Source organism: Hypomesus nipponensis, chromosome 7, assembly GCF_054491055.1.
Source record: "Hypomesus nipponensis isolate SF chromosome 7, ASM5449105v1, whole genome shotgun sequence".
NCBI lineage: Eukaryota > Metazoa > Chordata > Actinopteri > Osmeriformes > Osmeridae > Hypomesus > Hypomesus nipponensis.
Genome location: NC_140367.1, coordinates 15,600,706 through 15,616,603, shown reverse-complemented (window position 1 = coordinate 15,616,603; position 15,898 = coordinate 15,600,706). Strand labels below are relative to the sequence as shown.

Genomic DNA, 15,898 nt, shown 5'->3' with positions numbered 1-15,898 from the left:
GGAAAGGCTCCCTTATATGAACAGATACCAGATGTTAATAATCAATCAATACAGCAGTCACCATGATTGGTCAGCACTGGTCAGTAACAGGTTAGGATAATAAAACCCCCCAGGCCAGTGTCCCATGTTGATGCAGTTTCTAGTTTCTACAAACAGGATGCCTGGCTTGGCCATCTCCTTGGCCAAAAGATCAGGTCAGGTCAGCTCTGCCCAACCCCCAAACCTAACTAATATCCTCTGGATCTTAGTTAGACATCTTAAAACAACACCATTAATACCTTAAGACAATATGAGTGTCCCTTCTACAGAGTAAACCACATCACAGAACCTCAGTTTCTGTCTATAACAAAGGAACTTACTTTTTACCGCTTAAAGAAACATACATATTGTAATTGTCGAAAATTGCCATTACATTGGTCACTTTATTTATGTGAGAGTTTAAATTCAAATCTGAGTCCAGGATTACACCGAGACTCGTCACCTCTGGTTTAAGACAGGGGTTAAGCCTCCTAGATTCTTAGTAAGCATCTCTCTTTTGGATTTGGGGCCACATAATAGGACTTCGGTTTTGTCTTCATTTAATTTAAGAAAGTTATCATTCATCCATTTGTTTATTGCCAACAGGCAGTTGGTAATGGAATTGTTGGCCGTTGCATCGTTGGGTTCAGTGGATATATATAGTTGTGTGTCATCCGCATAGCTAATGAAATCTATGTTATGTTCTATGATAATGTCGCAGAGTGGTAACATATAAAGAGAAAAAAGTAATGGACCCAAGCAGCTTCCTTGAGCAACCCCATAGCAGTTCTCATGTTTCTTGGACCTATGGTCTCCTAAACTAACGTAAAACTTCCTTCCTGTGATATAGGATTTTATCCAGTTCAATACACTATCCGTGAACCCAATAAGCTTTTCCAGTCTATTGATTAGGATGTTGTGATCAATGGTATCAAATGCTGCACTGAGATCTAGCAGGATAAGGATAGAGACTTTATTTGCATTGGAGTTTAGTCTGAGGTCGCTAATTATTTTGGTGAGAGCAGTTTCAGTACTGTGATATTTCCTGAAACCTGACTGCGAGACTTCCAGGATGTTATTTTCTTCAAGAAAATAATTTAATTGGACTAAAAATATATTTTCCAGTACTTTACTAATAAATGGAAGATTGGATTTTGGTCTGTAATTTGCAAGTAGACTGTTATCCAATTTGGGTTTCTTTAATAGGCGCTTTACAACAGCTGTTTTGAAGGCTCCTGGGTAGACGCCAGTTCTAAGGGATGTGTTTATAATCTCTAGCACCGGACCTGAGACACTATCAAACACTCGCTCAAAGAATGTTGTGGGTATAGGATCAATATCTGAGGTTGTGGAGTTAGATTCGCTGACAATTTTGGAAAGTTCATGAAGTGTGATACAGGTAAAAGTGCTCATGGGTATGTTGCAGAATCTACTGATGTCAGTTTCGACCCCACTTTTAATAATACTAGTTCTGATCAAAGTTATTTTGTTCTTGAAGAAAAAAGCAAGCTCTTCACATTTAACTGCTGAGGATGGGGGTGGGACAGGGACAGTGTTTAGCAGCTGGTCAATGGTGGAGAAAAGAACTCTGGAATTTCTGGCATTTTCTGTAATTATGTTGGAGAAATATTGTCTCCTTGCCAGATGGATGGTTTTGTTATAGTTGGTTAGTGTATCTTTGTAGATATTGTAGTGGATAGTGATCTTTGTTTTCCTCCATTTTCTCTCTGCTGCACAGCATTTTCTTTTCGTTTCACTAACATTTGTATTTCTCAGCCATGGGGAGGTTCTGCTTGTGCACTTCTTTTTGGTTTTCAGTGGTGCAACAGAGTCTAACACAGATAATAGTGCATCATTGAGGTTCTCTACCATTTCATTCAGAGAGCAATCATGACTAGTTGGCTCATATAGAGCAAATTGTTCAGAAAATGTCATTATAGCTGTATGGTCTAAATTTCTTCTTTGGACTAAGAATTGTTGGAATTGTTTTGTGTTTTTAGTTAGGATAATTTCCACATTAAAAAGTATATAACGGTGGTCTGAGAGGGATAGATCAGTTATTGAAATATTATTGATATTAAGTCCAGTTGATATCACTAGATCTAGTGTGTTTCCTTGCCGGTGTGTTGGGTCTGTTATGTGTTGAATTAGATTGAAACTGTCAAGGAGATTTAAGAGCTTAATAGTTCTTGGGTCTGCTTTTTTATTTACTTGGATATTTAAGTCTCCGTTTAAAACGACTTTGTTATATCTAGTGACACAGTGATAATAGTTCAGAGAATTCTTGTATGACTATTGCCGAGTGCTCGGGTGGCCGATATATAATTTAAAAAAAAGTATTGATTTGGTTTTGAGCTCTATAGCAAGATATTTATATGATGTGAATTCACCTAGCTCAGTGATTTTGAACAACAGTTTAGAGGAGAAAATAGCTGCGACTCCTCCACCCTTTTTTTGATTTCCTTTCACAATTCCTAGTGATGGGACCCAAATGTAGACCGGGACTGGTAGGTGGTGAAAGAAAAGGTATTTATTGGTGACAGGTGGGTACAGGTGATGGTGGTAACAAACATGCAGGTCGGTGGTGAGGGTGGTTTGGCGGGAGTGAACGGGTTCCAGGTGCAAAGGCTGAAACAGAGGAGCAGGAGTCCGGTCAGAAAAATATAGAAACAATTTGCAAAGCGAACAGGATGACTAGAGATATACTTCAAATCCAGACACTAAAGCGCAACGTACTGGTACGTCTAACGATCCGGCAGGGACTGGATGTCAGGCCACAGGTGAAGTAGAGTCATAAAGATGATCAGGAGCAGATGTGTAAGGGAAACAAGCTCAGGGGGGTGGGACCGTGACATTTCCTAGAAACTTGGTGAAAGCTGTAATCGGGTGGACACGCTTATATCAGAGTTTCTGTTGCCGTGTCATTGTTTAGCCAGGTTTCTGTTAGACAGATGCAGTCTAAGTTGTTTTCTTTGATCAGATCATTAACTAGAAATGTTTTGTTATTTAGTGATCTAACATTTAGAAGGGCCAGTTTCATCTGTGGGGTATTAACAGATAAAGCAGGTTGATACATTTGTTGGAAGAATATGGATAGTTCTGTGACTTCTAACACTAGTTTCAGGTTTGTAACCATGCATTTTACCATTCCATTTTCTGTTTGTGATGATGACCGGTATGTCTAATAAAATAGCATGGTGGCTGTCCTAGAGTACCGTTTCTTTGAGAAAGTCTATGACACTGAGCTGGTTCATCACAAGGGAATTCATCCGGAAGGTACAGATCTGTGCAGGGCCCATGACCTTGCAGGAGGCTGTTTGAATGTTCTGTTCCATGGGAGGTTGATTGGGATGCGTCAGTCAGCTTAGACACAACAGGGATAGGGAGAGAAACTTGATTGGTGGTCAGGAGCACGTGACTGATGTTTGCTGTTAGTAGTCGAGATCCTCTACGGTTTGGGTGGAGTCCGTCAGCTTGAATAGACACTTCTTAATGAATACTATAGATAGACACAGGGTGAAGGAGTGCTCAATAGGAACAACAGATGTATCGGATAACAATGCCATTTACTTCACTATACATGTTGCAAGTGTTGTAAAGGAGATTTAAAAAGAAATTAGTGATTGTATGAAAGATAATAAGCATGGCCAAGTAGACCCTACCATCTTATGGGACACGGTTAAAGCACAATGAGAGGGAGACTGATCTCAAGAACGGCATACTTAAATAAGATGAAGAGGACGAAGTAAGATGAATTGGAGAAAACATTGAGAAAACTGGAGAGACAACAAAAAGATGGGGACAAGGGATTGACAAACCAGATTAAAGAACCAAAAAAAACTATAGAGATCATATTGAAATGACAAAGTGGAAAATAAATTGAGATTCACAAAACAAACCTTTTATGAAACAATTGGAATAATTGATTTAATTGGGTGTGCTCAGGATCTGTCAATATTTGGACTACATAGACAACGTCTGTGTCAAAAGTTTAGTCTTGGTAGCAATTGAGTTGCTTGTATTTTTATTTACGTTCCGTTGCACGATTTAGGCTGAACTTTTTTCAGCCTAAATCTACATTTAGAAAACCTAAATTTAGGCTGAAGTTTTTCTGGTAAAAAGTTCCATGTGTCAACAAAAGGAGCTCAATGCAAACGTCACAACGTCAGCACACGTTAGCAACGACGCATGGATATAACGTGCATAGATGTCCTGTTGCACAGCGAGTATCGTGCCGTGGTGTACTAGCAGCATCATACATGTCCTTTTTATCAAATCAAGACTTGCATGTACAGTAAGTAATGTCACATTAAAGAATGTATTTAAACTCACGCTTGTGTGGTGGGTCACTGGCCTAAAATGTATGTCAAAAGAAACGTTCTCATTTCCGGCTCTTTCAAACAATCCCCTCACTCAGTGAAGTTTGGCTAACCACAGAAACTAGCTTTCTCGTAGCAATCTTCTTTTGAATGAGCCATTTCCCTCTAAGCTTCCCCCAAGCATATATATGTTTTTGGGGACATGGTTTCAGTTAGCAGATGGTACTGTTTGAATCACGATTCCATCTGAAATACTGCTAGTGACAATGTTGTTACAGTAGCTTGTTTCAAAGGGGGTTCTTAATGAATTATGCAATATGAGTAGGCTAAATGCTTGAAAAATATCACCAGAAGAGAAAAACTTAAGGGGACGGACCCACCTGCAACCGACGCAAGCAAGCAGACCCTACAATTTCCAAATTGTAAAAAAATAAAATAAAAATAACCTCTCTAGTTGGAATTTAATTGGAATATTCACCATGATTGTTAAATTCTGTTAAAGCACTTTATGTATATATATATATATATATATATATATATATATATATATTAGTGCTGTCAAACGATTAAAATATTTAATCGCATTAATGTCATAGTTAACTCGCGATTAATCACAATTAATCGCACATTTGTATCTATTCTAAATGTCCCTGATTTCTTTTTGTCCCAATCTTTTTTCAAATTTTAATGCTCTTATCAACATAGAAAAGTGGTTTGGATTGCTTTGTGCAAATATTTTTTTTATTGAAAACAACATTGCAATCGCCTGGCTTTGACGAGGGGGCAGAGAACGGGCTCTGCTACTACTCTTTAGCCAGCTCGCAAGCCAAACGAGTGTTTGGCGTGCCTGTTGTTTTGTTTCCGGTCTAGCTAGATCCGGTGTGGTGTTGTAGTTTTTCTAACGTCGGTAGTTGTTGCAACAGCATGTGAAAAAAACTACAAAGTTTGCTAGGCCAAAAAGAGCGTTAATCGCGCGATAAAATAATTGACGCCGTTAATTTGGGTTTGCGTTAACGCCGTTAATAACGCGTTAAACTCACAGCACTAATATATATATATATATATATATATATATATATATATATATATACATACATACAGGGACGTGCACAGGTACAGGCTATTGTTGCCAGGGCAACAGCCAGTTTGCCCTAATTGGCTGATCTGCCCCTGTGGAGAAAGGTAAGCAAATCATTAATTTGGTTAAATACAATTAAATTGCGATATTATCCAGTTCTGTGTTCATTTAAGAGAACTGTTCCGAACTGTGTTCAGTTCTGTGGCCCAAACGTGATATGGGTATTTTTTTCAAATGTTTCCAAATTTTCAAATCTGCAGAATTCCGCTAGCATTCCTGTTATGTCGGAGCGACCAAAGATCTTCCAAAAAAGTATTGATCCATCCTCATAAAGATTGCCTGAAAACTTCCTGGCCCTGTCTCTTGCTGTAATTTTGGTCAATAAGTGTTTCCTTTTCAATTCTCAGCATTTTTGGCTAACGTTTCAATAATAAAGATGTAATATGAGTTAAGAAGTTTATTTACATTTTGCTTCAGACTCATGCGTTGTAAATGCGTCTACTTGAAAATCTGCAGGTTTTCATCGGAATTCTGCGCTCGCGTATTATGTTTGGGCTTGGTAATAGCCTACGTAGCAGCAGCAGGCTAACGTAGCTACGTTATGTCCAGTCTGTTACATTATTGTGCGCACTGTAGAGAAGAGACAGCTCAGGGATGGTTTTGCTTTTTTGAGCTTTTATGAGAAAAGGGGGGAAGGGGGCTTTTTTCATGTTAGAGAAATAGCCCCCCCAAATGTCTGTGCACATCCCTGTATATGTATTTATCTACATCAACACTCTTTGCCTGATGTGGCTTTTTCCACCTCTGTAGGATGACATTAAAAATACAATCAGTGTCCATCTGTCTTTGTAGAAAGTGATGCGTCGCTCTCAACATGCCCGTAAGGAGACTGAGTTTCTTCGGCTGAAGAGGACCCGACTGGGCCTTGATGACTTTGAGTCTCTTAAAGTCATCGGGAGAGGCGCCTTTGGAGAAGTGCGTGTTTCCACCATTTTATTATTGTAGTTTCCTGTTTGTCATCTGTACTTATTCACAGTTGGGGTGGGACTCATTTACAGATATATGTATTAAATTGTTATTGATTGACACTAAATGTTTACTGCAGTAAATGCGTTTTTTTTATAGGAAGATTGGAATAGGTAGAATATTTTATAATAATTCCAATATCTGGTTTTTAAATATTGGATTTGTTGTGTTGAAATTAGTTGTAAGTAGGTTGGTATTGTTACTTAGGGCAATGAGTGTAGAGACCTAATAGTAGGTTTGCATATGTTCCTAGGTCCGCTTGGTACAGAAAAAAGACACAGGACATATCTACGCTATGAAAATTTTGAGAAAAGCAGATATGTTGGAGAAGGAGCAGGTATGTGCATATGTCTGGATAGGTGTTCCGTTATTTTAGCTCTGAGTGAGCCTCTTCAATTGCCTCTCAAAACAGAAATATCTTCATAGTGAATTCTCGTCAACAGTTGTGTGTTAAGAGCGGTTCCCAATCACTGCTGACCTGTGTTTCCTTTGTGTTCATAGGTTGTATGAAAGGGGTTGAATTGCATGCATTATTTATTCTTGAAAACAAAATACAAAAGTTGCAGTTCCGGATATACAATCACAGCATGTTTTGCATGTTTTTCATTTCAGTTCAAACAAATGTTAATGTTGTAAACCTTTCAAAATCTTTTCATGCAACAAGCGCAATTGTTTTCACTTTGTTTTTCTGCTTGCTTGTTATGTATAACAACTCATACAGCGCTATATGCTCACTCTAGGTGGCTCACATTCGTGCAGAGAGGGACATCTTGGTAGAGGCAGATGGAGCATGGGTAGTGAAGATGTTTTACAGCTTTCAGGACAAGAGGAACCTCTACCTAATAATGGAATTTCTACCTGGAGGTGGGCAGTTTAAAATACCTTTTTGTCATTTTATAGTGATGATAGGAGTGGTCCGTAGAGAGCCACTGAAAGGAGAAATATTCTGTCTTTTGATTATTATCCTGGCAAGTTAGTCAGCCAGCTACACAGTAAAATTTGCGTATCAAAGTAACACAAAAATAGTTCAATTTCAAACTTAAATTTACAGCACTGCAACCGATGCAAGCACACCTCACAATTTCCCCAGAAATTGTACCCTCTCTAGTTGTAGTAGGCATACTGACCACCTTGAATTAACACTACTTTAGCCTGCAACACCTCCAAAAATCTAGCAATTTACCTTTCACAAAAGCCACGCCCCAAAAGGCTTTGACCAATCCTACTGTAGTTATCGGTCAAACCTCGAAACCACCACTAATATCACAAATAAACTGCAAACCTTCATAAACCACTGTCTAAGACGCCTTCTCAACCTGTGGGAATGCACAAAACAAGAAACAGTAGATATACAGCTGTTAAGGAGAAAATGGAGCTGGATTGGACACACACTACGAAGAAACACAACAGCAAAAACAAAACAGGCACTGACATGGAACCCACAAGGCAAATGGGGTAGAGGACGACCCAAAAACACCTGGAGAAGGAGCACACGGCAGGAATTCAAGAAGAAGGGGCTGACGTGGAAACAGCTGGAGAGGATGGCCCAGGACAGACGAGGGTGGAAACAATTCATCAATGGCCTATGTTCTGAGAGAAATACAAAGGCCTAACTAACTTAAAGAAGGTCCATCAAGCTTTTGGTTGTTATAGCGCAAAATGGTGTATGGAATTGACAAATCCGAAAGCAAGTACCCAAGTTTAGAGGGGAGAGGAAGAGAAGGAGTAGGAGAGCTGAGGAGAAGCCTTCAGGGGCCAGTTGTTCAAAAGTTTAATCTGAATTATCTGAATTTTGAAATCCCATGTTTTGCTATCCAGGACCAGGTAACCATTTCAAATTTTACTGGTTTTTCAAAGCAACATTGGATTGGATCACCCTGATCCAGATACACAATTTTCAAAGTTACCACATTCAGATTCCCAGTGTTGTAAATTGGACTACGGCCAATGTAGTAGGATAGCCAAGTAAAGAACAGGTTCAATAGCCAGTATTGGGTCATTGAACAGTGAGCCGTTATCTGACCCATAAACAATGGAAAACAAACTAAATAGACATTCTTCACAAATACAATGTGAATATTTTCAAGATGTGTTTCAAAATTTGAAAAAAGTTAAATGTCCTATAAATAACTAAATTAAAGAACTTTCAAAGTTAGTCTTCGGTTCTGGAGAGACCAACTTTTTGAAACTACTTTTAGGAGGCGGATCTCAAGTTGGGCTTTGGTTTGCTGAAGTCGGGAAAGAGTGATTTGTTCTTCTGGGGAGGGGGCATGATGACCACAGGCCCGATGACGTGCCGGGGGTGGTAAATAACAACTTAAAACATGTTTTCATAAAAATATTAACATTGATACATGGACATTATAAAAAGATATCTGCCATTGAAGTCAGTGTGAACAGATGCACTCAGTCTCTCTCTATCACAACTGAAGTGGTCATATCGTCATAGCTGAATATACAGCTATGACGATAATAAACATAGGCCAACAAAGTTTGACAGTGAGACCACAAAAAATAGGCTTTTGGAGGAATTTGTGAGACGTGAACAATAATTATTAACTCATTAAATTAACAGATCCATAACTTATTAACTTCAAATTAAACAAATGCTTTGATACTCAAAAAGGTATATTGGGAAAAAATATATATAGTGCAGGAGACTTCATGAACATGATAACATCAGTGGACCAGAAGTAGTAGTGTGCAGTATTGGAGCATGTCAAGCCGACTTCCTTTTATAAGTGTGCTTCTTATTACGCGGGGGGGGGGGGGTTGTATCTGGAGCTGCCTGGCAAGCAGCTCTCTGCCTCTGCCTCTGATTGGCCGTGATCCTGAAACAAACCAATCAAACAAACAATGGCAACGGGTATTACCCAATCAAGGGTAGAATAGGACGTGTCTTCACAGAATGCGGGTGGGATGATTTGCATGGGATGCTGCGTTGAAGACAACTCTGAAAATACGGGACAAAACCCGTTCCGTATTGATTCAAAACGGGACGCACTATTTTATTCTCAAATACGGGACGATTCCGTATTTTAAGGGACGGGTGGCAACCCTACCCGGGACCTCAAGTGGGAACTAAACATCAGCTCCCTCACCAAGAAAAAACAACAGAGGATGTACTTCCTCTGGCAGCTGAAGAAATTCAACCTTTCAAGGACAATGATGGAGCAAGGAAGATTGTGGCCGATTCCGCCCACCCTGGACACACTGTTACAACCACTCCCCTCCGGCAGAAGGCTGTGGTCTATCAGGACCAAAACCTCTCGCCACAAGAACGTTTATTTCCTTACGTTACTAGCCTTATTAACAAGGCCCCAAACTGACACTGATTAACAGAATTTCTGAGTCATCCACTAGGTGTGCTAGGTGTGATTATCAGTTAACATTACATTCCTTTTGGTGAAAATGAAGGGAGCAGCGCAGAACACAAAGGTAATTGATTTCAAATGTATTCACACATGACAAATGGTTTTACATTGGCGGAATGGATGTACATGGGGAAGCGCTCCCTGCCTTCACTGCAGCATGCGTGACATGAGGCAGGGAGCAACAAGTTAAATCCCTAAAAGCAGCACGATGCTGGAAACGGGGATATATTATCTAGTGGGAAGAAAACAAAATGTGTGACAGCACACAGGCAGCCGCGCCCTCGCCATGCTGTTCCCGGCCGGTATCCGGGTATCTCCTGAGGTACTCCCTGATTGCCATAGAGCGTGCAGCATGTATTCGCATTGGCAACGGAGTTTCCACAAGACATTCTAGCAATAATGATCCAGTAGCCTTCTCATCCATACAGAGCAGATTTATGCTACCTCTAGAGACCTCTAGCGCCCGTCGGGGACCCCAAGGATGTACGCAAAGGCGCCTGTGTACGTGCACCAGATATGGGATGTTACATGAGAATGTGAGACAAATGTCAGCGGAGCATCCGCTGTTCCCTGGGAGTCCAGGGCATTTCAATGGATATCCCCATGTAGACACCGTGGATTCTGATGGCTAGCTTATCTGGCCATGATGGTTAGCGCATCAGAGCACGTCTGCGGATCACCACGGCTACATGGAGATCCAAAGACACATACTAGCATTAGCGATGTACAAAGCCACCCAGCCACAGGATAAATGCGGACCACATTGGTCACTGGAGGTCTCAGGCCCGCCCAGCTTGAGCGCCCGCCCAGCTTGAGCTGTTCTTGATCTGGTCGTGGCATTGCCTGCTGCGTCACTGGTAAACAGGGGCTCATCAGGTGTCGCCCGGGGGCAGTACAGCAGGTACCGGCGCATGAAGGAGAGGGGGCAAGAGGTTGTTAGTTTGGACCATCACAGTGGGGGTGCCTTCACACATCACATCAGTTTGAAGTAGGCCCTACTCCGTATGAAATCGGACATGCATGGTGAGATCGCCAGACGGATAGAAAGTAGTGCATCTTGAAGGGCATGTAGACATATTTCACAGTGCCGCAGAACCTGTGAGAAACGCTGTATCGAACAGGGTGTAAACTTAGCACAAAGCACCCCCGTCTCGAAGCGGACACTACAGTAGTTTGTGCAGTAAAGGGAGAGCACAGGGCACAGCACATCAATTAGCGTTCAGTAATCGTGAACGCCGGCATTCATGCCGTCCGTCTTGCAAGCTTCTCGGTTCATCATTATCGTTACTCGGTTTATCTGACGCATTAACTATAACTGAAACATATGGTCAGCATTGTTAGTACATATTGGTACTCTTAAAAGTGTAAACCGAACCCTGGGTATTCTTCTCCGCCTTTGAGAGAAAATGAATGAACATATAGGCCAGATCGGACATTCATGCCAGGTAATCGTCAAGCTCAATACATGGAAACATCTCACAGCGTATCACGGTATAGGTTCCACGCCGGCAACGTTCAATTCGGCCAAAGTTCTTAGATATGCTAAGAACCTCAGAATGAATCCGGTTAAGTTTAAGCAATCACCGATAACGTTTGCCGTCTCTATTGTCACTACAACGAAATGTCACTAGGCGATGTGCTCCAGTGTTTCCGCTATATTTATCATTGTTGCTGCTTCAGAAATCTCATCAAAGGGGAGTAAACAGGTTACGGAGCTGACGCTCCATGATTCTAACAACGGTCTTCGTTCTCTCCGCTGGAGAGGATGAGCAACTGGAACCGTGAGAAGACTTCAATCACTAGCGACAACCAATTACACAACAGCGCGAATCAGCAAGCACTTCTGTTCGGCTCAAGCAGTGACAATCTGGGTGGACAGTATAAACAGTAACACTACTAGCTAAAGTAGCTATATCTAGCGAACTCTGGCTGCTCCTTAAATGTGTGTTTGTGAAGCAATGTATCTCGTAATGTTCCTATTATTGTTTACCACTATTTACCTGAGAAGGCGTGCACATTTGTACTTGTCCTTGCGCGACACGTCCAACCGTACTCCTCGCAATTGATCAGACGCCTGTCCAACAGGTCAGTGCACCGAGAAAATATGAACGTGGTTCACGTCTGTAGGCTGCCTGCATATTTCGCTCCTCATGCCAGATGTGCCGCATTGCTTGTGGTCGGATCCTGGACGCAGGCCCCCTTTTAGCAGCACATCGCAGCACGGGAAATCGAGCCGCGTTTCCCCTTCGCCGGAGCCTTCCCGGGGAGCACGCAGGAGTGCAGATGGAACAGCCAGGCTGGACTCGAGAAACAAACAGGAACAGCTCCTCATGGTCAAACCCCATCTTCTACAACGGTCAGTCCTTAATGTTGGCCAATCAAGGCCAAACGGGAACTACGCCTGACTCGGCGTCCAAAGTTTTCACAGACCACATAGGTGCAGGGCTTCTCGGACAGAGAACCATCATGAAGCAGCTCGAAACCTTCTTCCAGATCCCCAAAACACACGCACGCCATCCGGGTCCGAAGAGACGGACAGTGAAACGCGAACGACAGATAGGCCAACAAAAGACACAGAACGGGAAGCGACCAGCAATGGTAGCAGAGCAGAACACAAAGGTAATCGATGATGCGTGTGCGTGCCTGTGACAACTTTATAGCGCCGCCTATCAAGCTAAACCTATGGGCTAGGAACACGGCAATGGGTGATATGACGTGCGCTGCTTGAGTGCCATGCCTGAACCTGCTTCGCTCATGTATCTGCCAATACAGCCCTACAAAGTGGTGCATCAATCTGTCAACCAGTTAACACTAACAACACACTTTTCATACTGTATTAGAAATACATTTATCAAATATCTCTCCTTTCAGTCTATTGCAATGTTCTAAAAAAGTGTGCTACTTACAAAAATCTTTTCAAAACTGTGTCTCTGTGTTCTCTGGGTCTAACACGTTTTAGGTTAAATCATTTGTAAGTTAAATCAAACACAGACAAATTAAACCACAACATGCCGATGTCACAAGTAAGAAATGTAGCTAGTCGTCAACGTAACTACCTAAAGGGAAGTTATGATCAAATCAATTAAAACAACATTCTGAATATTGAGAAAACCACAGATTATAACACATCATTTACTGTCATTGAAATAGTGTCTATGAGTCATGTCGTCCTTGGGGAATGTTTATAAATCCATGAAAAGTTAGTTTTCCTCCACCGACCATTTTGGTTTACCTTCTGACCCCATGCTGGGTCAGAAGCTTTGAAACTTCTCCTGGGAGATAAGAAAAGGGTGGAAACCGCTTTCTCTTGTCGAGTGTAGGAGAAGAATGTGTAGAACTGTGTTTTGTCTGTTGACTCAGCATTACAGTTACATTAACTACCTTGTATTTACATAGCAATACCTATATTTAAAAACATTGTGGTTGCATAGGACTTGCTATGTAAATACATTATAAGTGTTCATTTCAAAAGTGTATGAAGGAATAGAATGTTCAAGTTCAGGTTCAAGTTTTTTTTTGTCAGATGAACAGAACAACACAGGGTCAGACTAGGCATTGAAATTCTACACAGAACATAGATTACATCTATAATAAGCACAAAAAAAAAAAAAAACTCTGAATATACAAATAATATACAATATTCAATACGGTATACTAAACCTCTAAATACGCATATAATACACATAATAACCTATACTAACCTTTTAAACCTATATTGACCTAAGACAAGTGAAGTACAATAGTGCAGTATTGCTGATTGCAACCAGTTGCTGAAATAACCTATACCAGTGGTTTTCACACTCTTTTTGGCGACCCACATTTTCAAAATGACAAACCATCACGACCCAAATGATATGTAAAAGAGTGTTTTGCAAATATAAAATTTCCTCTTATTATTTATTTGTACAAGTTTTAACAGAATAATTTGTTTTAATTGTCTTCCGTAATAATATACGCCACCACAGCTGCCCTGTTAATGCATGCACAGTCTGTGTTTGATGTGATGCTAGTTCGGGAGTTCGATACTTAATGCCGCGTAGCGCGCAAGCCAACTTGTTGGGCTTTTATTTAAGTGCAAAATCGTTTTTTTTAGCTTTATGTAAAATAAACCCAGCCGTTTTTTTTATTGGCAAAACCTTGTCTTGTGAAGGTGTCTTTTTGTCTCCCTTTTTCAGCCCCCGCCTTATGTTTCTTTGCCTGTTTTTCCATCGTTATTCTTCTCCCGGTGCTCCCGATGGCCAGTCCGCTACTGCGGGGCTGTGCCGCGGTGGTGGATTTTCAAGTCATATAATTTAAAATTCTCATGCTTTCAGGGGTTGCTGCAGCACCCTCAGCACCCCTAGTTCCCGCGGCCATGCATGTATCTAGGCCTATTTATTTAAACAAAAGGGAGTAAATAAAAAGGGAGTCAGGTGGCTGAGCGGTTAGGGAATCGGGCTAGTAATCTGAAGGTTGCCGGTTAGATTCCCGGTCATGACAAATTACATTGTGTCCTTGGGCAAGGCACTTCACCCTACTTGCCTCGGGGAGAATGTCCCTGTACTTATTGTAAGTCACTCTGGATAAGAGCATCTGCTAAATGACTAAATGTAAATGTAAGAGTCATTGTGAACCTGGAGGAAACTAACATCAGGTCCAGCCAAGCATTCCCAAGTGCCGTTGTATTCCTGGAACAAGTGCGTCTTGAGCCTTTTCTTGAAGGTGGGGAGACAGTCAGTGACCCTGATGGAGGTGGGGAGCTGATTCCACCATTGGGTCCAGACAGGAGAAGAGCTTGTGTTGGGAACGGGCGCTCATGAGTGGTTGGACCACCAGACGGTTGTCAGAAGAAAACCGTAGGTGGCGGGTGGGGGTGTAAGGCTGGAGGAGAGACACCCAATGTAGTCGGGTGCAGTTCCATTCACCGCTTGGAAGGTCAGTACTAGAGTCTTGAATCTGATACGGGCCGTGATGGGGAGCCAGTGGAGGGAGATGAGGAGCGGGGTAACATGGGAGCGTCTGGGTAGATTGAAGACCAGACGGGCCGCTGCATTCTGAATCCTCTGGAGAGGGCAGTGACGTTTACAAAAGTACATAGGTCACTGATCATACCACTGATCATAACACCGAGATATCCACAAACATTGCGGGTAGCCAAACATGAAGCATACATTGTGAAAAACCAAAAATAAGTGCCAAAGAGAAGAACCATAAGAGCATGTAGTTAAACAATTTATAATTAAACAACATGAACCTCAAAAAAGTGTAGTCTAGTATGATTATGGTCAACCTAGGTCAGTGTGTTTTACGTAAGCCTAGTGTCATCTATGGTTCATGTGTGGGGGGGGGGGGTTCTCTACTGACAAGGAATGCTAAACACCAGTATTTTCAGAATAGAACGTTACATTCTAAATTTCTTTGACACAACCGGTCTGACCTGTTTTAGCTTTTGTCTATATGCAGGGAGGAGAAGAATGGAGGTGTGATCAGCCTTCCCAAAAGCAGGGCGGGGTTTTATAACAAAGATCGAGGGTCTGGTCTCCTCGTGTGTAGAAGTCAGTGTGTTGGTAGTATTTGGGCAGGACCTTCTTCATGTTGGCTCTGTTGAAATCACCAACAACAATGAAGGCTGCCTCCGGGTGCACATTTTCCAGACCATTGATAATCCCAGACAGTTCATCCAAAGCAGCGGCCTTATCTGCCTGGGGGGATGTAGACTGCACTCATGACGACCGCAGTGCACTCCTGAGGCAGGTAGAAGGGTCTGATTTTTACACTTAGCAGCTCAAGGACCGGAGAGCAGTGAAATGATAGTACCGCTACATCCGTGGCCCATAGAAAGTTAACCATAACACAGACCCCTCCGCCCCTGCACTTGCCTGAATCAGCTGTCCTTTCCTGGCAGTATATGTGGAATCCCGACGGTGTAACCGCTGTGTCGGAGATCTCCGGAGACAGCCAAGTCTCGACCAACGCCAGTACACAGCAGTTACTAATGTCCCGTTGGAATTTGACACAAGCATTAAGTTCATCCATTTTGTTGTCAATGGACTGAACGTTAGCAAGTAGGATGGTTGGAATAGCACCATTTTGAGTTCGGACAA

General features: G+C 41.8%; 1 protein-coding gene across 3 annotated transcripts in view; it reads left to right on the top strand.

Annotated features, from left to right (window-relative positions):
• LOC146277291 (serine/threonine-protein kinase 38-like) overlaps positions 1–15,898 on the top strand; it is an 85,030-nt gene that overhangs the window by 18,800 nt on the left and 50,332 nt on the right. For 2 of the 3 annotated variants that reach the window (XR_014762466.1, XM_084701628.1), the window contains exons 4-6: positions 6,268–6,390; positions 6,695–6,778; positions 7,182–7,305. Coding sequence is in view for 2 of the 3 variants with exons in the window: in XM_084701628.1 (XP_084557754.1) it covers positions 6,268–6,390; positions 6,695–6,778; positions 7,182–7,305 (331 nt within the window). In the remaining variant the exon portion in view is untranslated. Of the gene's footprint in view, positions 1–6,267; positions 6,391–6,694; positions 6,779–7,181; positions 7,306–11,953; positions 12,172–12,308; positions 12,435–15,898 lie in introns of those variants that run through there. The other variant, XM_084701629.1, reaches the window with a different exon arrangement.